Source organism: Sciurus carolinensis, chromosome 11, assembly GCF_902686445.1.
Source record: "Sciurus carolinensis chromosome 11, mSciCar1.2, whole genome shotgun sequence".
NCBI classification, from domain to species: domain Eukaryota; kingdom Metazoa; phylum Chordata; class Mammalia; order Rodentia; family Sciuridae; genus Sciurus; species Sciurus carolinensis.
Genome location: NC_062223.1, coordinates 122,591,302 through 122,615,757, shown reverse-complemented (window position 1 = coordinate 122,615,757; position 24,456 = coordinate 122,591,302). Strand labels below are relative to the sequence as shown.

Genomic DNA, 24,456 nt, shown 5'->3' with positions numbered 1-24,456 from the left:
GAAAAATAACACTTATGGATGGAATTGGAGCTTTGTACTGTCCAATCCTATATGGTTTCCCAGCTGATTAATGAAGATAAAATCTCCAAGGACACAAAAGCCTAATTTTTAAAAATTTTTGTTATTTTATGTTAATCCAAGACACATTAGGACTTTAAGTACTAAAAGAGGTCTTGGTATAAGTAAACCTTTGCTCATGGGTGCATTTCCTCTATAAGGTTTTCTCTGATCCCTCTATTCCTGCAGATTCCTCCAAGGACACACTACCTAGGCATGTGATTCTCTGCTTAAGTACAAGTGTGTTGGAATCTCAGAGGCTGCCTGGGAAACTCTGTCTCTACTACTGCTCCCTTTTAGCTCATAGAAGAGTCACTTAAACGTCTTTAGACATCCTTTTATTACTTGAGAATAATAAAATTTAATGTTAAGGGTGACTGAAGAGGAGATACTGCTCATAAATTTCCACATACATAACTGGTGTTCAGAATCATCCATGTTATTATTACTAATGGCCTGCTATCATAATTGGTTTGCTTTTGCAAACCACTTAGAAATATAAACCAATACATTATCAGAATATAAGAGAGCATTAAGTACTCAGTACTATTTTATTTATTGATAAAATGATGATTGGAGCTATAAACTATTTTATGAGTTGTGTTTCATTTCCCAAGCAGGTGACTGGAGATGAGCCCTAAAAACTGGACCCAGGTAACAGGATTTGTCCTACTGGGCTTCCCCAGTAGCCACATCCTGCAGATCTCGTTATTTCTGGGGTTGATGGTGACATACATTGTAACAGTCACAGGCAACCTGCTGATCATAGTGCTCGGTTGGATGGACCACCGTCTACACACACAGATGTACTTCTTCCTACGGAACCTATCCTTCCTGGAGCTGCTACTGGTGTCTGTTGTGGTTCCCAAGATGCTTGACGTCCTCCTCACGGGGGATCATACCATCTCATTTGTCAGCTGCATCGTCCAGTCCTATCTCTATTTCCTCTTAGGCACCACTGACTTCTTCCTCTTAGCGGTCATGTCTCTGGATCGTTACCTGGCAATCTGCCTACCTCTGCACTATGAGACTCTGATGAGTGGTTATGTCTGTTCCCAGTTGGTACTGGCCTCCTGGTTAGCTGGGTTCCTCTGGGTACTTTTCCCCACCATTCTCATGGCCAGCCTGCCTTTCTGTGGCCCCAACAGGATTGACCACTTTTTCTGTGACAGTTGGCCCTTGCTGAGGCTCTCTTGTGGGGACACCCACCTGCTGGAGCTGGTGGCTTTCCTGCTCTCTTCATTGGTGCTACTGGGTTCACTGGCCTTGACCTCAGTTTCCTATGCCTTTATCCTGGCCACTGTCCTCAGGGCCCCCACAGTTGCTGAGAGAAGGAAAGCATTCTCCACCTGTGCCTCACATCTTACAGTGGTGGTCATCTTCTATGGCAGCTCCATCTTTCTCTACATCCGTTTGTCAGAGGCTCAATCCACGCTGCTCAGCAAAGGTGTCTCCGTCCTAAATTCTATCATCGCACCTCTCCTGAACCCGTTTATCTTCAGCCTTCGCAATGACAAGGTGAAGCAGGTGCTGAGAGATGCCCTGAGGCAGCACGGGTCCGCTGCTTCCAGGAAACCATGTGGGTCACAGGTCAAAGTAAATGTCCCTATTAAATTGGGAAATTAAATATATATTGGAAATATCTTTAATGTGTTAGAATTTTAAAATACTTAGGCAACACACTACACCTTTCTCAACTAGGAAAACAAGAGTCTCAATGAATATGCCATGTAAAATGTAAGAGTTAAGTCTCATCATTCTGCCTATAGTCCCCCTAGTGTCTCCACATCCCCACAGAGAAGGCAAATCCAATTGGTCAAATTTCAGAATTCTGATTAAGACACATTCCCTCTGAGGTGGAATATTCGAATTTGAAAGCATGCGTCAGTGTGTGGTCTCCATGCAGGGAGGCAGGTTCTCTTCCACATGTATGCCGAAGAACCCCTGTCACTGCTTCAGTCCCATGTATCACACTGCCAATTAGGGTAAGCTAAAAGATAAAAAATTCAACTTAGTGTTTAGAGGTAAGAAGCCAGGTGAACACTCTGTACTAGAACAGGGACTACAAACAATTTCACCAGAACCTCTGCTTTGAGAAATCTAGTTCTGTCTACAATAATAAATGGTTCTTTGATTCTGGTAAAAATAAGCCAGATTAAAAAAGGAGCCACCAGTGTTTCCTACAGCACAAGCTGCAGGTACAAAGACTCAGAGGTGCTCCAAGCATATTCAGGAAACTCAAAGTACAATATGATCACATATGAGGCAAAGAGAAGGAAGACATGGAGAAGGAAAGGTGAGCGGGACCCAGTCAAAGCAGCTCTGTTGCTAAAGTTTTAAGAAGCACCGATTAGTAAAAATGGTCCATGCACTTGCCTGCCCTGTGCATCTCTAGAACCCTAAATTAGATAAGAGAAATTGTTTTTGACTCTAGGGATCTATGATTCTGTATGATCTGAAGGAATTATAAATTATATCTAGGTCTCTTAAAACACACTTCACAGACAGATAATGGTAACAAGTACATCACTGGCATTACATTTAAGTATACAAATTCCTTTCTTTCTTGTTTTTCCTTGGCTTCCCCATGTGTAAATTCAATAGCATATCTTTTAATATTGGGGGGATCATATATCTTTTTGAGAATTTCAAGAAATTCATAACCTCTTTCCTCCAAAAAAAATTATATAGAGACATAAAACTTTAGCATAGCATTTCAAGTTGTTTATGGAACACTTAAACTCACTTCTGGAACCCTGAGTTAGATAAGAGAAATTACATTTGGCTCTAGAAATCTATAATTTTATATAACTTTTAAAGTACTGCAGATTATATCTAGGTCTGTTCAAACACACTTCACTCTTAGATTCTGATAGCAAGTGCCATCATTAGTATTATGTTAGTAGTAATATGGATGTATAAATATAAGATAGGTAGGTAGATAAATAATAGATAAAAGTATATCTGGATAAGGAGAGTGATAGAAAGATGTGGAATCTGACCCTACACATATTAAGTATGAAAAACTGAGGCACAGTGAGTAGACTTTATTGACTACTACAAGAAAGACTTTATGTTTCACCATACCTAAAGCAAGTTAATTTGAAGAACCATAACACTCTGAACATAGTTGGCTCTTAAGTTGCATGTGCCAGGGCATGGACAGATAGCCTGTTCCCCGATTCACCTACTATCTACTATCCTAAATTCTAATCACTACCAGTGCCCATTGGTCCACTTGAGATATAGTGATCTATTTTGAAAAGAGGCTAAGTAATTATTTTTATAAGAACAATAATAGGAAGGTAACAGCCTTTTGGACATTGAACTGCCACTTTTGGTGTATGAATTAAATCAAATCATCTTGGAAAATGAGATTTCACTTTCAGAATAAAGAAAGAATAAACAGACAAACTAAGCTCTGTCAAGCAGCTTTAAAATCCTATCATTTCTGTACTGGTTTTGGTTGGTTCAATAATAAATATATGAACTTTTTTAAAAAAACTATCATTTCAAAGATTATAAATCTCTTTAGATTCTTCAGCATCCTAAATTTCATTGCAAGCAAAAGGAGCTAAATACCCTTTTAGTTCAAACAGGCACTAACACTGAACTAAAGTCATTTTGTTAAATTTATAATCGTCTCTGTGCTTTTCCATAACTTCTCTTCAGACACATTGATTGTATAGTCTACAAGAACTATTTGGTAGTCCAAAGGGAAAATATTTTTTACACAATAAGCCAAAGCATTTAAATCGCCTCCTTAAATCATGTATTCATTAAGCTTTATACTCCAAAAATTTCACCATAAAGTCCAGAAAGAGAGAGAACAGGAACAAAGAAGACATCAATAATTTTTGAGACTTGCAATATTTATATCAAGAAAATAGTCATGAAATCTGTTTGTTTGACTGAGAAAGAATTTTCTACTTCCTTTTAATGTCAATTTAACACAATAAGGGTCAAAACCTGAATAACTTACTGAACATACACTTCTACCTAAAGAAGATCCTGGTAAAACAAGAAGAGAAAGAGGAAATGATAGAAGGAAATAAAGGAATACAGGGTCAGGGGAGTGAACGATCAGAGTTCTTCCTGATGCTCCTTTGCTGCCTCTGGGGCTACACAGAGGAGAATACCAAGGTCAGGAGACCTCTTCTTGCACCACAGAGAGACTTCTTGAATGACTTCACCCCATAGGCTGTCCACCAAATGAGCTGGTACGTGGTACTGTTAAAGTCGTCTTAAGAGAAGCAGGATGGTGAGAAAAGGAAGGGCCAGCCTGGGTCTCCGTGAGATGTGGATGGAATACATCACTCTACCTGCCCCCAGGCAGGGTACAGATGTAGTCTGGTGAACCACATCAGTGCGTGTGTCATGGAGGTCACGGTGACAAGGGTGAGATGATTGAGCCCTATAGAATAAAACCATGGCCAGGAAATGATGGAGAAAGTCAAGAGACTCATTGTGGGTCTGTAACCTAAACCAAAGCTCAGGTGAGTCTGTTGGAACTGGAGCATCACCCAACCCTGACAAAACAGAGAAACCCAACTGCAAGCATTGTCAGGGAGAGGTGTTAGCATCCAGGGCCAACACAGAGACAGAATTATTCTCAGGTCCAGTTGTGAATCCAAAAGGCAGCTCAGGTCTGAGGGCAGATGGCAGAATTCTAAAAACTGTTTTATTTTGTAAAGAAAATGATCACCTACTTAAAAGAACTATTTGATTTTATACATAGAAATAAATGTACTAGATGTTCCTAATTTTCCTCAATTGCCCAGTCAAGTAATCCTTGGAAAGAAAATAATATCAATAATTAAAAATCAAGAAATTACATTTTATTTGTGCATATGATTTTGTATAAGTGAATATGTTCTACTACAAGTTCATGGGACAGTGAAAAGAATTTGACTCAACTAAATTTTATGGGAAGAAAACTCTGACTTAGATCTTGTGACTCTAAAATTCCCTTCCCACTAATGTGCACTCTCTTTAAACAGATGAAGTGTTTACTCTGTCATCTGCTATCCTTCAATATCCCAACTCCCTTTTCTCTTAGACCTTTCCTATTTTGAGACTGACCCATGCTCTAATCCCTGTATCTAAACATTCCTTCTCAGCAGGCTGTTATTGTGGGAAGCAACTTTGCTTATACTGGCTTATTAAAACGTAAGTGATGAACAATGACATAATGCTAAGACTTATTAACTTGAATGCCACATTCTTCCCATCCCACATCCATGGGGGGTATCACAGATTGATTGATTATATCAGTCAAAAAGCTAAATAAGCAAAACCTTGCTTTGTTATATTTTTTAAAAGATTTTTATGTATGAGTGTGGGGATAAAAAGGTATAGACCTCACAATTCAGGTAAGACTTGATTGACAACTTTGTAAAAGCATATATAGCAATCTGAATCAAGAAGGGAATAAGATATTAGAAAAGGGGATAGAGAAGATGAAAAAGGTCCATAATCAACTTTCTATAACTTCTTAAGTTGAAATAGAGACCACTCTCTATTTAAGAACTAGAGAATGAAATACTATCAAAGCAGTCAACTGTGCTTCTGCAAAGCCTAAAAAGTAGCTGAATTTAAGAGTGAGTTTTTGAGCAAGGGTATGGGAAAAACCTATTCACCAACACAAGTCTTCTGGATGTTTGTCCCCTCAAGAAAATTCTCCCTTGATTCTCTAGCCCTCCTTCCCCAATTCCACATTTTTCATGTGTCCAATTCTCCATGAATTACCCCCTGCATATTCCAATATCCAATCTGCCTGAATCTCACAACCACACTGGACCTAGTCCAATTTAAAATTCCAATTCTATCCTTGATGTGAGTCTAAAATTCACAAAGAGATATTAACTTTTAGAAGCACTAAGAAGTTTAGCTATTATCTATAATTTGGGCCTCAAAGTTATGTAGACCTACCTTGGATTCCAGAAACAAGTTCTGTGGCCTTCAATAAGTCATTAAATTCTCTAACCTGCAATTGACTCATCTTTGAAAAGGAGGATGATACCGACCCTCATAAGAATGTTGGGAGAATTAAAAAAGATGATAAATATAAATCACTTGATATAATGCCTTACATAGTAAGCTCTTACCAAATGCCATTTAGATGATGATAGTGATGATGATGATGAAAAGGAAGACTATGACAATAACTATAAAGATGATGGCAACAACAACAACCTTGAGAAACTATGAGGAAAAAATTAATATCCCATCCTATCTCCAAGAAGATGAAAAGCGTTTCAAGCTCCTCAAATATATTTTGTGTCCAGGAAGTGATATCAGGAAAGACACCAACTTTATCACCTCCACGCATACTGCAGCTGGAACTTTCTTAGCAAGGACAGCAGGCTCATCTAGAAAGGTGCTCTCTGAACCATACGGTACTTCTGTATGGAGCTTGAGACTTTTCCTCTAGATGACATCCCACATTTTAGATTGGCTAAAAGTCATGTCACCAGAAATTGGTTCTAAACAATAGACAAGCAAGAGGAAAGGAGCTTTATCTACTTTATGTGTTCTCTCAAGCAGGTTGGTACACCAAAGCATTTCTCAGATTCTCAGAACTGTCTCTGCTAACCTGGGAGTCAATGCTTTGGGGGACCAATAAAATTCTTCTGCCTCCTCCACAGTTTCTTCATGGCCATAATCACCTCTTTGTTTCTCAGGGTATAAATGGCAGGGTTCAACATGGGAGTGACCATTGTGTACAGCACAGAGACTGCCTTGTCCATAGGGAATGTCCGAAAAGGTCTTGCATAGATGTAGATGCAAGGCACAAATATCAAGGTCACCACAGCAATGTGAGAGGCACAGGTGGACAGAGCCTTGCCGCGGTCATCCCGAGAGTGACTTCGAAGCATCACTAGCAGGGCTGTGTAGGATCCTAGCAGCACCAGAAAACACATCAGGGTGACCAAGCCATTGTTAGACACCATGAGAAGCTCTAAGACAAAGGTGTCAGTGCAGGCCAATTTGATCAGCTGAGGCACATCACAATAAAAGTTGTCCAGCTTGTCAGGCCCACAGAATGGCAGTTGGATAGTCAGTGCAACCTGTACAATGGAGTGGATGAAGCCCCCCACCCAGGAGGCTGCCATGAAGAGCCCACACACTGTCTGATTCATAATGAGTGTGTAACGCAGGGGCTGGGAAATGGCCACGTAGCGGTCATATGCCATGACAGTCAACAGGAAGATCTTGATGCCTCCAATGAAGTGGAAGAAGAAGAGCTGAGTCAGGCAGGCAGAAAAGGAAATGGTGGGATTTCCTGAGAGCAGGTCAACCAGCATCCTGGGTGCTGTGATAGAGGAGTAGCAAAAGTCCAAGAAAGAAAGATTGCCTAAGAGAAAATACATGGTTGTGTGCAGCCGTGGATCAGAGGTCACTATGGCCACAATGAGGAGATTTCCAGTGACAGTCATAAGATACACAGCTGAGAAGAAAATGAAGAAGAGGAACCGAAGCTCCCATACCTGAGAAAGTCCCAGTAGAACAAATGCTGTCACTTGGGAATGATTTGATGGATTCATCTGCTTGGTGTGACCCCAGATATGAACCTGTTAAAGGAAATGGACATATTCATCAAGGGATCTGCAAACTTCTCTGAAATAATTTTCTCTGCCCACTCTGATCAATTATTGTTTCATTTACCATAGGAAGAATATCAATAACATGAGCAGTGCTATTGGACACCCACCTTGCAAAAGAGAAAGCTTCCTTTCTTATGACTCTGGAAAAACCCAGAGAAACTCTAAGTTCCTAGGAAAATATAAAAGAGGGATCTATAATATTAAGCTCCTCCAAAAAGTTTGAGTACCAATATCACTTTCAGAAACATAACCCAAAGAATACTTTCCTACTCACACAGGAAACAAGAGGAAGCTTTGAATATTCATTAAAATTTAAAACTCACCATTCCAAGATAGTGCCACATGCTCTAAGAATACTCAGAAATTAACCTTACAAGGTATGTCTAAGACCTATGTAAGAAAAATCTAAAATTGTACAAACTTACTTATTGATTTAGTCAAATGTCATGTTTTAAATAAAAGCAAATCATGAAGCCCACATAAATATTTTTGCTTCAGTTCTCTCCAATAAATTAATTTATCAACTTTATTAAGGTATAGTTGACAATGAATAATAAGGCTTACATTTAAGCAGTAAAAAAAATAATTTGCAAGAGGCACACACAGTGAAGCATTGATCATAATCAAACCAACTAATAAACCCATCACCTCAAGCCCTTATAATTTTTTGACATGTGGTTAGAGCACTTTATATCTGCCATTCCAGCAAATTTTAACTGTACGATATGGTATTGTTAACCCTATTCATGTGGTTGTACATTAGCTCTCCATAATTTATGTATTTACATTTCTGAAACTGTGTACCTCCATAAGCATCTACCCGTATCCTACTCCCCAGCCCCTGGTCAGCACTCTTATCTGTTCTTATGACTATGACATTTTTAGATTCAACATTAAAGGTAAGTTTTGCAAAATTTATCTTTCTGTATCTGGCTTATTTCATTTAGTGTAATATCCTCCAGATTCCTCCAAGTTGTCACAAATGGAAAAATTTTCTTCTTTTCTAAGGTTGAATATTTTGTTGTATATATGTATAATATTCTGTTTCTCTCTCTCTCTCTCTCTCTCTCTCTCTCTCTCTCTCTCACACACACACACACACACACACACACACACAAAACACACCTCTCATATTTACTTTCTCTATTTTTCCACTAATGGACATTTAGACTGCTTCCATACTTCCATACTTGAAGTAAAATGCTGAAATTAACATGACTAAGAGTTGCTTTTTTGGGAAAATAAACAAAATCAAACTAAGAAAAAAGATGAAAAAATCAGAAACAAAGGAGGAAACATTCCAATGGATGTCTCAAAAATGAAAAGGATTATAAGGCACTATTATGAATAACCACATACCAAGCAAATGAATAATTTAGAAGAAATGGATAAATTCCTAAATTATGCAACCTTCAAAATCAAATCAAAAAGAAAGACTGAACATATCAATAACAAGGAGAATGCAAAAGTAAAATTCTCCTAATGATGAAACCCCCAGGAACAGATGGCTTCACTGATGAATTAAACTGAAACTCAAAGAATAATTAACATCAAGCCTTCATAAACTATTCTAAAAAACAGGCGAGGGAACATTTCCAAACTTCTTCTATGAGACCAGCATTACTCTGATGCTAAAGCCAGACAATGACACTACAGCTAATATCTCTGATTAACAGAGAGGCAAAAATTCTCAGTAAAATACTAGCAAACAGAATTCAACATCCCATTAACAGGTCATATGCCATGATCAAGAGGACTATATTGTATACTTAGTTTGACAAAATTTCCATAATCTACTAGAATTTTCTTTAAATTTTCCTTGATGATGAGAATTTATTTATTTTGTCCATTAACAAATAAGGTTGCAATTACCCTATTTTATTCATCATTGCCTGAACCTCTTAGAATCTGTTAGATATCTAAAAGTGAAACTGCTGTGTCAAAAAGTATGCTTATCTAAATTTTGAGTAGGAACTGCCAAGTTTCTTTCCAAAGGACACCACTGACATTTGCAAAATGTTTGAAAGTTACCATTGTTCTCATACTTTCTCAATGCTGGTTATTAGCCTTTTAAAATTTTTGTCTTTATAATAATTAATTTTAAAATTAATATATTATTGTTTTAGATAAGTTACACATTCTGGACTGCTTTCTCAGTTGAGCATCTTTTCATTGTTAATTGGTACTTCTGTGAATTATTTGTACGTGTACTTCATGGGTATTGTGGGGGGGGTTGCTGTTCCTATTGATTTGCAGAAGTCCATTATATCAGTGTTAATCCTAGGTTTATCATACGGCTTTGTATCCCTTGCATTGCACAGAATGTATAGGTAATATCTTGTGAAGATGTTTAGAGGTCTTCTGAAGGACTCAACTGTTACAAGAGTGGGGACATCTAGAGAGGCAGGTGGCATCAGAGAGAGGATGGACTGAGGCAGTTCTACATTTTACTCCATGTGCTTCCACAATCTCCAATTATTTAGCTTTTGCTGAACTGAATTCATTTATTACTTGTGTAATTAAAAATGTAATTAATAAAATGAAGCCTTCATTTTCTCTTCACGGTGATCTATCCAACATGTACAGCTCCGATTGTTCCCTTCTCCAGGCTGGGCTAGTTTAAGAATAGAGAAGTTCGGGGCTGCGGTTGTAGCAGTTGGAGAGTACCTGCCTAGCATATATGAGGCACCGGGTTTGTTCCTCAGCACCACGTAAAAATAAATAAAATAAAGGTGTTATGTCCCTCTACAACTAAAAATAATTTAAAAATAGAATAGAGAAGTTTGATAAATAAGTAGCACTTCCAGAAACACTGTCAGTTAGTGGTATTCTAATCTAGAACCCAGGACTTCTGATTCTTAGTCTTTTTCCAAAAGAAATTATATAATGTGATAAGAAATTCAAATACTTTAATTTTTAATCAAATAATTGAGTGTTTGCCTATCCCACCACCCTATAATATCTTAAATGCAGTCTCTCTTATTTATTTTTTCAAACAAGAATCTTTTTTTGCATGGGGGACGGGGTACCAGGAATTGGACTTAGGGGCACTCAAACACTGAGCCATATCCCCAGCCCTATTTTTGTATTTTATTTAGAGACAGGGCCTCACTGAGTTGCTTAGTGCCTTGTCATTGCTGAGGCTGACTTTGAACTTGTAATCCTCCTGTTGGGATATTTCCCGAACTGCTGGGATTATAAGTGTGGACCACTGTGACCAGCTCAAACAAGAATATTAAGTGCACAATACACATAATAAGAAATCAGTAAATATGTGCTAAATGAATGAATGAGTGAAGTAGAATCTCTGGCATTGGTGGCTATCCACAAAGAAAGTATACTGTTGTGTTCCTGTTCTGTGACCCTTGTATCAATACACTCACCTAGTAGAACTTGCTTCTTTACCTCTGAGCTGAGTCACAAATCAAATGCACTTATTAGAAACTTACTGAAAGTATCATGGGCTGGGATTGTGGCTCAGTGGTAGAGCACTTGCCTCACACATGTGAGGCACTGGGTTCAATCCTCAGCACCATATAAATAAAATAAAGATACTGCATCCATCTACAAATAAAAATATTTTTAAAAAAGAAAATTATTGAAAGTATCAATTAAAGGTAGTTCAGAATTTAACCTATCAATTCATTCATTCAGTCCTCTAACCAGACCTAATAATCACAGTCTATGGAAAGAGTGCAAATGGACACCAATATTAATATAAACTTATTTATTTGGTACCAGGGATTGAACCCAAGGTTAGGGTTAGATGCTCTGAGTCTAATCTGCAAAATGTGACTATTAATGCCTACCTTGCAGTTTTCAAAAATATAAAATATCCTTTAAGGTTAGGTTAAGCATGAAATCCAATAATTATAAAAAGCATTTAGCCTGATGTCTTCTTTATTTAGAAGAATTCTTGGTAACAATATCTTAAATTGGAATATATTTATGACTATATCTTGAGATTTGGAAAGAATATTTAATTGTCAGAAATAGGGTGGGAAAAGTGAATTTCAAAGGGAAGGGCTAGATTAAGAAAATATGTGGAGATTTGACAGTGAAGGATATGTATGTATGGGTAAGATCAAAATGTTCATTTGTAAATAGAAACGTGGGTAAGAGTCAATATTGGAAAAGTAGACAAAGGACAGATTGTGTTCTCAACATTAAATGTTAGACTAAGGAGTCCCTTATTTAGGTAGAGTTTCTGAGCAAGGGAGTCAGGAAATCAAACCTATACATTAGTACCTCCTGGGTGTGGGACTTGAATTTAAGCAATGATTTAAGTAATTATTTAAAACTATGGTATAATCCTTCATTTGTAAAACTATAAAGTTTAAACCTTTTGTTGAATCACTATTTAAATGAACATGTATTTCCATTTAGAGAGGAAACAGTCTAATTTTAATCTTATTCTTTAACCTGAAAGTGGACAGATCTTAACAGGAAAAGTGGTCTGTATTATAAAGTTGCTCAGAACCAAGGCCCAGAGAAGTTCAACAACACACTGAGTCCTCAAGGTCAGTTAGTAGCACAGCCAGAACTACACTCCAGTGTGTTCTTCCAAATAGTAATTTCAGACTCCAAATGAATGAAATAATGCTTAAGACAGGTGAAACAGCTGATAGTCACTCACCTGGAGCTTCCCATGTAAAATATCCCTGTAGCAATAATGCATACAATTTAAGTCAAAATTTTTAAAGCTGCAAAGATTCCATCAGGTCCTTGAGAAGGGTTAGGGAATTGAAGTTGGTGAGCTCCAGTGCAAAGGGATTATTGACAACAGCAGGAGGTAAATGCCAGGCAAGGGGCAGGCAAACCTCCGGTGCTCTCCTAAGCCAAGTGTCACTGGGGACCACACCAGGGAAAAGGACATGGAGGGGCAATGACCCAAGTTAGCCATCCCTGTAGGACAAATTAGCCATTCTCCCTCATCACCTTATCACAGCCCAAATATTAAAATTTTAGTTACCTGTCTCCAAAATTCATTGTTTTTTTTTAAATCTTTCTCTTATGTTCTCTCATATAACCATACCAAACTATTATATGGATTAATTTTAAATGCAGAAAAGAAAGAAGCATCCAACCAACTACTTCAAAAACACCTCAATTTGATTTTGTTGTTCTGTGCTAATTTTATTTTTCCTTCGGTGCTAGGGATCAAACCAAGGATCTCACACATAATAAGCATTCTGTCTCCGAGCTATGCCCCCAACCCCTCCTAATTGTTTTCTCACAGTTATTCTTGCTGAAGACTTTAAAGGAATTTAAATAGCTAATTATATTTATACATGCTAATAAAGTAAATTATATGCTACAAATAATCCTTAAACTTTTTAATATCTTAGAAATATTCCTCAGAGACATGCAAATTCTACTGAATGCTTGACATATATTGATTTTAAGAAAATGTATGCAGTTCAGATGTCTTTTTTAATTTTTTTTTTATTTTTACAGACTACATTTTGATTCATTGTACACAAATGGGGTACATCTTTTCATTTTCATGGTTGTACATGATGTACATTCATATCATTCATGGAATCATACATGTACATAGAGTAATAATGTCTGTCTCATTCCCTGATTTTTCATAACCCCCCTTATTTCCTTCTACATAATCTAAAGTTCCTCCATTCTTCTCTCACCCCCACCCCCATTATACATCATCATACACTTATCAGGGAAAACATTTGGCCTTTGGATTTTGGGGATTGGCTTATTTTACTTAGCATGATATTCTCCAATTCCATCCATTTATTTGCAAATGTCATAATATTGTTCTTCTTTATGACTGAATAATATTCCATTGTGTATATATATTACAGTTTCTTTATCCATTCATCTGTTGAAGGACATCTAGCTTTGTTCCACAATCTAGCTATTGTGAATTGAGCTGCTATAAACATTGGTGTGACTGCATTACTTGTAGTATGCTAATTTTAAGTTCTTTGGGTATAAACCAAGGGGTGGGATAACTGAGTCAAAAAATGGGTCGATTCCAAGTTTTCTAAGGATTCTCCACACTGCTTTCCAGAGTGACTGCACCAATTTGCAACTCCACCAGCAATGTTAAAGTGTGCCTTTTTCCCCACATCCACGCCAATATCTATTATTGTTTGTGCTCTTGATAATAGCCATTCTAATTGGAGTAAGATGAAATCTTACCATCAATAAATATTATCTATTTTTCCTTCATTTTTCATTTATTAAAGTTTTAATTTTAATATAATTTTTAATTATTATTATTAAGGATGAACATTTCTTTGGCCTTTTAAAAATTCTTCCATGACCTTCATGTTGGCATTGCTTTCTTATTTATCTAATTTGTGAGTTATTTATTAAGACTAGTAGCTCCTTTTACAGAAAAAGTAAACATATTACTTGTACGTATATGTGAACATACTATAAGTAGGTATGCATGCTTTTAAATGTAAGGTGTATACATTTATAACTTAACACTTAACAGTTATGCAGTTATGTTAACAGTTTAGCAGTCATGAACCAGTTTTTTTGATATAAGTATTATTTCATTTTTTGTTGCTTTTATATTTTAAAAGTCTCATTCCAATATTCATCCTATATCATCTGGATCTTATTCTTGTTTTTCTTCCTTATTTTTATGTTTTTGTTTAAATTGGTAAAATATTTTTTTCTTTTTTTTTTTTTTTTTTTTTTTTTGCGGTGCTGGGGATCGAACCCAGGGCCTTGTGCATGCAAGGCAAGCACTCTACCACCTGAGCTATCTCCCCAGCCCCAAAATATTTTTTTCTAACAAGTTAAATTTCTAAATTATTTTCCAAAACTTAGACTTTTGCCTTTGGTGTATGTGTGTGTGTGTGTGTGTGTGTGTGTGTGTGTGTGTGTGTTTTAATCATATACTGTTTTTCTCTGATATGTAAAGATTTGTTGCAAGAATATTGATATGATTCCATTGATTATTCCATCAATTCTATTACCACTATGACCTAGCTTTACTTGTTTTTAAAGTAAAATATGTAGGTATGTTTCATTTGTTAAAAAATATTAAATATAAATCCAGAAAAATATTAGTTAAAAAGGTGATCACAAATACGTTTTCTTGTGTTTCTCATTCTAATATTAAATATGGTTTTTTCTTGGTTGAGGTAAGATAATTTTATTCCTAGGTTACTAAAGATTTTGGATGGGTTTTTTTGTTTGTTTGGTTGGTTATTTTATTTCAAATCAGAAATTGAAGGAATATCCAGCGCTTATTGATATTATCAATCTTTTCCAATAGGGTCAATTTATATGAAATAAATTTTGATGCATTTCTTAATTAAGCTGATTCTAAACTTTCTAGATGAGATGTTAATGTGCTGCAGCTTTTGTTTGTTTATACAATATCTTTGTATCCATAGGTTTGGGTCCAAGACTCCCTCAGATACCAAAATCTGTGAATGTTCAACTCCCTTATTTTAAATCATCTCTAATTACTTAAAATATCCAACACAATGTAAATTTGATGTAATTGAACAATGCAGTTGTCATACTGCATTGTTCAGGGAGTAAAACAAGGGGCAAAAAATTTATGAATATTGGATACAGACAAAACCATTTAGGCCTAACTATAGTTTTGATTCACAATTGGTTGAATTCACAGGTGCATAGTCCGTGGACATGGAAGGCCTCAGTTTTAGGACTTTCACATCTCTCTTAATTGCTGAACTCAGTCCCAACCTTTGCTTTGCATGCTTAATGGTAGGCTAAGAGAGGAGGATTGGACCTCATCAGTAGGGGATTCCTTTCAAGTTTTTCTGTTCTGGAAAGTTTACTACTTGATACTCTTTTACAGAATTTCCCTGTGACAATTAACAGGCTTGGAGCTTATTCTGAAAAGAATTCCTTGTAACTATAAAAATTTTATTTACTTGTACATTAAATTTTTTTCTAGGCAATACAAAATTTCTTTAAAATTAATCCATTTCACTAAGATTTTTAGTTATTATAGAGAGGTGGTTATGTAAGTTGTTAATTTTTTAAAACCTTTTATCATATTTCATTTCCTACCTTGTAAAAAAGATTTTTTCATGAATGAATCATCAATTTTGTCAAATGAATGATTATATGACTTTTAAAATTTAATTATTTGTTTTCTTAAAATTTTGTCAATTTTGTAGGTCTTCTTTGGAGCTAATTCATTTTCTAGATAACTCTATTGTTTTCTATTCCTTGTGTCAGCCTCACTCTAATCTTATTTCCTTTTTTCTGATATTGAGTTGGTTGTTCTGTTTTTAGTTCCTTAGGTATAAAGTTAGGTATCCTTCCTCTTTCTAACATACATAATTAAGTTATGTTCTTCCGTGCATAGTTTTTACTGTATCTCACAGCTTTGGTATGTCATGCTTTTGTTTTCCCTTCATCTCAAAGTATTTTTTCATTTCTTTTATTTCTTTCTTTGACCCATCAGGTACTTAGGAGCATGCTATTTAATTTCTACATGTATGTGAATTTTCCAGTTTTTCTTTTGTTATTCAGTTTTAGTTTTATTCCATTGTGGTTGACACTTTGAATACTTTAAGCTTTCTGACTTACTGAAATTTGTGACTTAACCTGTAGTCTATCCTGGAGAATGTTCCAGGTGCACTAAGAAAAATATGTGTGTTCTGCTGTTGATGGGTTGAGTGTTTCTAGGTGTTAGGTTGAATGTCCCTAGGTGTCTGTTAGACCTAGTGGATTTATAATGACATTCAATTCCTTTATCTTTGTATGGACCTGTTTTAATTTTTCTATTATTAAAATTTAGATAGTCAATCTCTGTTTATTATTAGAGAACTGTCTGTGTTTCTGTTCACATTTATTATTGTCTGCCTCATGTATTCTGTAACTCTGCTATTCGGTTTGTAATTGTTATGTTCTTGATAAATTGACCCTTCCGCTCAATATATTACTTTCTTTTTTGTGTCCTACAAGATTTTGATTTAAAGTCTACATTGTCTCATCAGTATAGATGGAAGGACTTCAACCCCAGATGAAAGGACTTCAGCCATTTTTTCATTTTGTTTCCTTCATCTTCTAGCTTTTTTGCCACTCATTCTGAGGATGACTCATCTTTGTGTTTTACTGTGTTGCTACAGTTTGGAACTTAAATGATCTTAAGTGTCACCCAGCAAAGACCCAGATACTAAAGACTTGGTTGGAGCCTGTGGCACTATTTGAAGGTGGTAGAACCCTTAGTAGGTGGGGTCTAGTGGGAGAAAGTAGGTCACTGGGGGCAGGGCTTTGAGAGGGATATTGGGACCCTGGTCCCTTCCTTTCTGTTTCCTGGCTGCTGTGAAGTCAGCAGCTTTGTTTCACCACCCGCCCCTCACCTTGATTCCCCTTCACCACAAGCCTCAGAACAGCAGAGCCAACTGGCTGTGGACTGAAATCTCTGAAATCACGATCCAAAATAAATCTTTCCTTCTTTAAGTTGACTTCCTCAGGTATTTTATCACAATGATGGATTTTATTTAACATCTCAAATTTATAGCAAGTTCGGTTAAATTGATACTGATTTATCTTCAAAAGTATGCACTTTACTCCCATATATAGGTCCATCCTTTCTGCTCTTAAGATTTTTGTTTTTGTTTTTGTTTTGGGAAGTCACAAATTGCATCTTTATATGTGCGCCTATTAACACAAATTTACAATTTTTTTATGCATCGTCTTTAAATCATTTAGGAAACAAATACATAATACTTCACTGGAGATCTTTATTTCTTCATTTAGCTTTGCATTAATGTGTTAGGTCTTTTTTTTAATTGATGCATTATGATATATTCACACATGCAGATAACATAATTTGGTTTTAATAATTTGGAATTTCAATTCCTAGTACCTTCCTTTTACTCCACTCCTCCCTCCCCCAATAACCTATCTAACCTATCTCAACTCCACTGGTCACTCTTCTATTTTCAAAAGGTCCTTTTTAAATTTTTTTCTCTCCAGTTTCCACATATGAGAGAGAACATAAAACCTTGACTTTCTAAGTCTGGTTTATTTTGCTTAACATGATACTCTTCAGTTCAATCAATTTTCCTGAAAATGACATACTTTTCACTTCTTTTTATGGTTGAATAAAACTCCATTGTGTGCGTATATGCCACATTTTCTTTACATGTTGATTCGTTGATGGATTTTCTTTACATGTTGATTTGTTGATGGATTTCTAGGCTGGTTCCATTATTTGACTATTGTGAATTTCACTGCTATAAACATGGATATGCTTACATTGCTATAGTATGCTGACTTTCATTCTTTTGGAAAAATATCAAAGAGTAGCATGTATTTGACTTTCTCAGTAGAAATCCTAAATCTCAGGAAATAATACCAAGAATTAGTTAATAGAAAAGCATCAAATTAAAACACTTCTGCACTGTGAAGAAAATAAGAGTATGAAAAGAAAACCTACAGAATGGGAGAAAATCTTTGCCAGCTTTTTTTCTGACAGAGAATATATAGAATAGAAGAAGAACTAAAAACAACTCAACATTAAAAAAAAAAAAAACAAATAACTCAGTAAATGGGCTAATGAACTAATTTCTTCAGAAGAATAAATTCAAATGGCTAACAAATACATGAGAAAATGTTCACATCTTTAGCCAACAGGAAAGTACAAATCAAAACTACACCAAGATTCCATCTTACTCCAATGACAATGGCAGTCATCAAGGATATAAGTCATGATAAATTCTGGCAAAGATGTGAGGGAAAAGGAATTCTTATACACTGTTGGTAGGATTGTAAATTAGTACAAACACTATGAAATCAGTATGGAGACTCTTCAAAAGACTAGGAATGGAACTACTATGTGACCCAACTATACTTCTACTCAAGATCATGTCTTTTCATGGCACCCTAAAGGACTCCCTTTAACATTTCTTTTAGGAAGGTCTACTGGCAACAGATTCCTTGAGGTTTTGTTTATCCAGAAATACTTTAATTTCTCCTCCATTTTTAAAGAACAATTTTGTCAAATAAGAAATTGCAAGTTGATAGTTTTATTTGTTTGTTTTTTCCTCTCAGCACTGTAAATATATAGGCAGTCTTTTCAATACCCTCTGGTTCCCATGTTTTCCAATGAGAAATTGACTGTTGATCTTATTGAGAATCTGTTGTATGTAACCAGTTGCTTCTCTTTTGCTATATTCAAAATTCTCCCTTTGTCTCTTGGTTTTGTTGATTATAATTTTTCTTGGCATCACTTTGTTTATATTTGCCATACTTGGAGTTCATTGAGTCTCTTGGATATGTATATTCATATCTTTCATCAAATTTGGGGAGTTTTTAGGCATAATTGCTTCAAATATTCTTTTTTTAGTAATAATTTCACTTTAATACTATTACAGCATAATTGAAATGAAACACAAAAGATATAACTGACCTGTTTTATACTAATTTGTATAAAAATAATTCTTGTTGATTTTATACAATTTTGAAAAAGAATAAAGAATATTAAATGCTTGATGCATTTGCCTCCAAAAGACAATATTTTTTTCTTTCTCTTTTTTATTTTTTTGATTTTATTTTTACATACTGCATTTTGATTCACTGCACATGAATGGGATACAACTTTTCATTTCTATGGTTGTACACAATGTTGATTCACACCATTCATGTAATCATATACGTACATAGGGTAAGACCCACCATTTGACCCATCCCACTCCTCTTTTTAAACCCAAAGGACTTAAAATCAGCACACCATAGTAATGCAGCCACATCAATGTTTATAGCAGCTCAGTGCATATACCTAGATTGTGGAACCAACCTAGATGCCCTACAATAGATGAATGGTTAAAGAAATTGTGGTATATATATACAATGGAATATTATTCAGTCATAAAGAAGAATAATATTATGGCATTTGCAGATAAATGAATGGAGTTGGAGAATATCATGCTAAGTGAAATAAGCCAATCTCAAAAAACCAAAGGCCGACTTTTCCTCTGATAAGTGGATACTGATACATGAAGGGGGGAGGGGGGGAAGGGAGGTAAGAGAATAATAGAGAAACTTTGGATTGTGTAGAGGCAAATGGGATGAAGGAAGCAGGAGAAGGAAAGATAGTGTCTTTATTCCATCCATGTTTTTCATTTATCACTCTAAGTTAAAATCACATCATTCTTCATCAAGAACATTTCAATGACCTCAAGAGTGTTCTAATTCTGCTCTGGCCAATAGCACATTTTCCCTACCCAATCTGCCCCTCACACATACACATACATAAACACCTATCTACTTTCTAATCAATTACCAAAGATGATCAGATTAGACCTCTCTGTTGAAACATACCACGACTTCTCTGGGTGCGGTACTTAGAATAAGATTTAAGCTCCTCGCCCTTCTTCACTAAGCCTCAGTCATACTGCCTTCTCTCTTTCTTCAATGTGGACAAAGTTCCTTCTAATCTTGAACTCTTGACTTTCAGCCACCGTTCTGTTTTGACACAACCGTAGTTTTTTCTTCACTTAGAGTTCATCTCTAATGTCCCTTCTTCAAAGAACTCTATTGATTATAACCTTTGGTTCCTTGAAAATTATATGACTCATTCTTTCCAAAGCTCTTGTCTATGTCTAGAATTATCACGTTTGCTCATTTATTTATTTCTTTATTATCTACCAATCTTCCCACAACCCCAAAATTAAGGAGAGATCTTGTCTAGCATATTCACTCTAATATTCTAACACTCAGTATCAGGCACATTGTGTTCATAAATTTAATCTGATTAAATGAATTACTATAATAAATGTATCATATTGCTCATACATTGTATTATATTTTTTGATCATGGAAGAGTTTAAAGACATAAAATTTTTAAAAAGTGAATCTGAAAACTCTTATTGGGTCTGGCAGACATGGCTTATGGGATAGAAGTCATGCCCTCCTTACTCCAAAACCTCATTATCTGGTTACTTTTAACCTTTAATGGTGTCACATTCATTCCTTGTAGACACACCGATGTGATTAGGGTAATAAATAATTTGGAATTTGTCTTGTTTCTACTTATCATGATTCCTATCTGGAATCTATAAAGAGTAACAACCAATTGATGGTCTATGCTATTTTTAATCAATGCAATTTAACAAATAGTTTGCTGCATTCTTTCTTTTTTGGTTTTATTTTTGTTTTTTAATTTCTACAAACAGACCACTTGCATATCATTTCAGAGCATTTATTCTGGGTAATTTAGAATGTGTTTTTCCCAGTGACCATTCTCAATTTTGGCCTATATGAACTTTTTCTTCTATAATCAGTATATTTCAACCTCTTTTTTAGGTTGACAAGTTCATTCTTAAAGATCATAAACTTTTTCATTATGCTTAAGTCAAAACATCCTGTGGTGGAGATTAAAGACACATAGTTTATAGCATGCAGAGAGAACAGCAACTCAAAAGAAATGAACAGAATGCAGTGAAATCAGCATATATATTGATCAAAAAGAAAAAAACACTATTTATATGAGACTATAAATATCATTTCCTCATTCACATATGCTAAGTTGGGTTTTTGAATCACCAGATGCCCAATATGCTCAATGAGATCATAATAACTTGATTCTTTGCTGAATCTTCATCATAGAATTCCACCTCCTTATAGCATCATTGACTTTTACAAGCCCTTTATAAAAAATGAACAAGAAAATTTTTCCACATTTACTACAAAATGTTTGTGATGATTTTCATCATAGTGTTCAATGTTTTCCATACAAATTTCTATAAGAAAAAAATGTCTTTTTGCACTTTGGTGTAGTTCATCTCTTCAGGTGATTATGTAGTACACCATGTTTTTTTTTTTTTTTCCTTTTTCATTTGGATTTAGGAAGCTAAGGATACAAATTGATATGCAGTTCCAACAATGGTAGTAAACTTTACATTTAAAATATACGTTACTTCTCACTTTCGTACTTGTTTTTTTTATATCTTACTCATCTTACATGTACATATATTCAGCAATCTGAATATACAGATAATTTCATCTCAGCTCAGATTACTTTTAAAGGGTCCAATTAGCACAAGGGGGCACTGTGTACACATGTGGGGATTACCTTACGGAGCTACTGTGAATGACATTTATAATTTTTTTTCGCCGCTCAACCCTGTGGGAGGACCTATGGAGATCAGTCCTGATGGCAGAGTAACTGGTGAAGCAGATGTCAAGTTTGCAACTCAGGAAGATGCCATGGCGGCTATATCAAAAGACAAAGCAAATACGCAACACAGATATGTAGAACTCTTCTTGACTTCCACAATAGGAGCAAGTGGTGGGGCTTATGGTAGTCAAATGATGGGAGACATGGGCTGGTCAAACCAGTCCCGTTATGTTGACCCAGCAAGCCAGCAGCTGAGTGGTGGTTATGGAAGTGGCTATGGTGGCCAGAGCAGCATGAGTGGATACAACCAAGTTTAAAGGAAAACTCCAGTGATTTTCAATGAAACATTGCGTAGATAGCTACGCAGCAAAAACCACAGCTACTACAGCAGTGGAAACTATTCTTCTATTAGCATGAAAGGAATGGGAGGGATGTCTAGCATGTCCAGTATAAGTGGTGGATGAGGAATGTACTCAATCCTGATCTCTGACTCTTGGTCACCTTTCTTTAAAGAAAAAACAAAACTTCAGTTTAACAATTTTTTGCAATCCAAGCTTGTGACTTATGCTTACTCTATGAGTGGGAATCAGGATTATCTGGAAGACTTAAGGTTCAGTATTTTTTAACACAGCAGTATTTCAGGACATAACAGCAAAGTTGAGTAAACTATAAGTGTTCAACTATTTTCAACTTTTCTCAAGTTAGTTGTATTGTAGGATGCACTTAAGTAATAAGGGCATTTAGGTGAAAGCATTTGAATTATATTAAATGTTGCTCTCATGCCATATTACATTGAACACTGGATGCATGTTGAAAGACATGCTTTTTTGTAAAACTCAATGAAGGAGCTGTGTCTACTATTAAAAGTGAAACATCTTAATGGAATATTACTCAGCTTTAAAGAAGAATGAAATTATGGCATTTGCTGGTAAATGAATGGAGTTGGAGGATATCATGCTAAGTTTAGTATGCCAACCCAAAAAAACCAAGACAAAGATTTTCTCTGATATGTAGATGATAATTCACAATGGGAGGGTTAGGGAAGAATAAAATTACTTTATATTCAGTAGAGGGGAGTGAAGGGACGCAACAGGTATGAGGGTAGGAAGGATAGTAGAGAGAAACAGACATTATTACCTCATGTACATGTATGACTGCATGACTGCTGTGATCCTACAATATGTACAATCAGAAAAATGAGAAATTACACTCCATTTATGTATGATCTATCAAAATGTATAAATGCATTCTACTGTCAGGTACAACTAATTAGAACAAAATAAAAATTTTTTTAAAATAAAAAGAACAAAAAAGTGAAACATTTGAGAAAAAAATGCAATTATGAATACACACATATATCTTAATAAAGAGCACATTCATTATGAAGCTATCTTCCTTCTTAAAAGTTTCATCAGCGCATCCTTCACTTCCTTGTTCCTCAGACTGTATATCAGGGGATTCAGCATGGGAATCACCGTGGTGTAAAATACTGAGGACACTTTCTCCTGGATGAAAGAACTGCTAGAAGCAGGTTTGAGATACATAGACATGAGAGACCCATAAAATATAAGAACAGCAGCCAGGTGGGAGCTGCAGGTGCTAAAGGCTTTGGACCTGCCCTCTTTAGAGTGGATGCGGAGGATACTGGTGAGAATAAAAGCATATGAAATGATGATGGTCACACTCGTAGCTACCATGTTAAATCCACCAATGACAAAAATCAAAAGTTCATCAATATAAGTGCTGGAACAGGAGAGTTTAATAAGAGGGACAATGTCACAGAAATAATGTTTAATGACGTTTGATCCACAGAAAGACAACCTTAATATACAACCTCCATGAATCACAGCATCAGTGAAGCCCACTGAGAAGACAGCAGCCACAAGCAGAGAACAGACCCGAGGGGACATGATGACACCGTAGAGTAGCGGGTTGCAGATGGCCACATAGCGATCATAGGCCATGGCTGCCAACATGTAGCACTCAGAAATGACAAAAATGCAGAAAAAAAACAGTTGAGTCATGCATCCAGGATAAGAGATTGCTTTATCCCTGTGTAAAAACCCTGCCAGCATTTTGGGGATAATGACAGAAGAATAGCAGAAATCTAAAAAAGACAAACTACTGAGAAAATAGTACATGGGAGTGTGAAGTTGAGAATTCAACCTAATTATCATGATCATGCCAAGATTTCCCACCGTGGTAACTACATAAATCCCTAAAAAGAGGCAGAAAAGGGGCAGCTGAAGCTCTGGTTGTTCAGTTAATCCTGAAAGAAGAAACTCGGTCACCATGGAATCGTTTCTTATACCCATTCTCCTGGAGAAATCTGTGGAGATGAAAGGGCAAAAGTCAAATTAAACAGGCAGAATCCAGCTTTTTTCCAGTTCCCCAGAGCTAAGGTATTTCTAGCTATGAAAATACTGACTTTGTGTTAGATAAAATAAATCAGAAAGCATCTACCAACCATAGATTTTATGAACCATAAATACACATTTCTGAGTCTCAGATACTTTTAGCAAGGGACAAAATTTTCACACTGGAGTTAGAGACAAGAATGATGTTTAAAGATTGTGGGGGGTGGGTAACAATGTCTAAAGAAAATTAGCAAAAGAGGTACATAAAGAAGAGATGGTACCAAAATACTTTTGCCAATGACAATTGACCAGGACAGAACCCGCTTCCAAGATTTCTATA

The 24,456-nt window shown here is 35.8% G+C and overlaps 3 protein-coding genes and 1 pseudogene across 3 annotated transcripts; 2 read left to right on the top strand and 2 right to left on the bottom strand.

Moving 5' to 3' along the window:
- The first annotated feature begins 687 nt into the window (after positions 1-687).
- Positions 688-1,683, top strand: LOC124959676 (olfactory receptor 6T1). The gene has a single exon (XM_047518025.1). The coding sequence runs from the start codon at positions 688-690 to the stop codon at positions 1,681-1,683; it is 996 nt and encodes a 331-aa protein (XP_047373981.1).
- A 4,976-nt stretch (positions 1,684-6,659) lies between these two features.
- Positions 6,660-7,604, bottom strand: LOC124960278 (olfactory receptor 4D5). The gene has a single exon (XM_047518987.1). It carries the CDS (start codon positions 7,602-7,604, stop codon positions 6,660-6,662), a length of 945 nt encoding a protein of 314 aa, XP_047374943.1.
- Positions 7,605-8,536: 932 nt separating this feature from the next.
- Positions 8,537-22,385, top strand: LOC124959675 (heterogeneous nuclear ribonucleoprotein H-like; annotated as a pseudogene).
- A 753-nt stretch (positions 22,386-23,138) lies between these two features.
- LOC124959744 (olfactory receptor 8D4) lies at positions 23,139-24,074 on the bottom strand. The gene has a single exon (XM_047518094.1). The coding sequence runs from the start codon at positions 24,072-24,074 to the stop codon at positions 23,139-23,141; it is 936 nt and encodes a 311-aa protein (XP_047374050.1).
- Between the last annotated feature and the right edge of the window lie 382 nt (positions 24,075-24,456).